We start from the raw sequence: 545 nt of genomic DNA, 5'->3' as shown, positions 1-545 counted from the left end.
CGCATGCAGTTAAATCGAGCTGACAATCAACACCAGGCTGCTGCTGCTGCTGCTGCTGCTGCTGCTGCTGTTCTGGTTGCTGCTGCTGCTGCTGCTGCTGCTGCTGCAGCTGCGGGGGCAGCACAAGTGGTAAATTCTGCTGCTGCGGGTGTTTGAGCTGCTGCTGCTGCAGCGTTTCTTCTAGCTTCTGTTTCTGCTGCTGCAGCTGCTGCATCTGTTCTATAAGGTCCATATCATTCTGTATTTGTTTTATTCTGTCTTGTATTTGTTTTTGTTTTTCTTTGTCTGTATCTCCTATTACTGTTGCTATCAGTTGTGTTGTTGTTTGGGGTGCTTGGGGGGGGAGAGAGGATGAAGCAGCAGCAGCAGCAGAAGGGAGAGAACCAGAAGGAGACAAAGGAACAGAAAGGGGCCCTATTGCTGTTGATGGTGGCTCGTCGTTCTGCTGCTGCTGCAGCAACTGCTGCTGCTGCTGCTGCTGCTGTTGCTGCTGCTGCAGCAGCAGCAAAGAAGACACTGGCGTTGCCTCAACACCTGTAGATACA

General features: G+C 51.7%; 1 protein-coding gene across 1 annotated transcript in view; it reads right to left on the bottom strand.

Annotated features, from left to right (window-relative positions):
* The window catches only part of EMH_0051440 (uncharacterized protein), a gene marked incomplete at both ends in the record, with an annotated part of 1917 nt that overhangs the window by 215 nt on the left and 1157 nt on the right, over positions 1-545 (bottom strand). The window contains one exon of the mRNA XM_013496751.1: positions 3-545. Coding sequence (XP_013352205.1) covers positions 3-545 — 543 coding nt within the window. The remainder of the gene's footprint in view (positions 1-2) is intronic.

The sequence above is a fragment of the Eimeria mitis genome, genomic scaffold (genome assembly GCF_000499745.2).
Source record: "Eimeria mitis Houghton genomic scaffold, Emh_scaff2277, whole genome shotgun sequence".
Taxonomy (NCBI): Eukaryota; Apicomplexa; class Conoidasida; order Eucoccidiorida; family Eimeriidae; genus Eimeria; species Eimeria mitis.
Note: the sequence above shows the minus strand (reverse complement) of the source record. Positions and strands in the feature narration are given on the sequence as shown.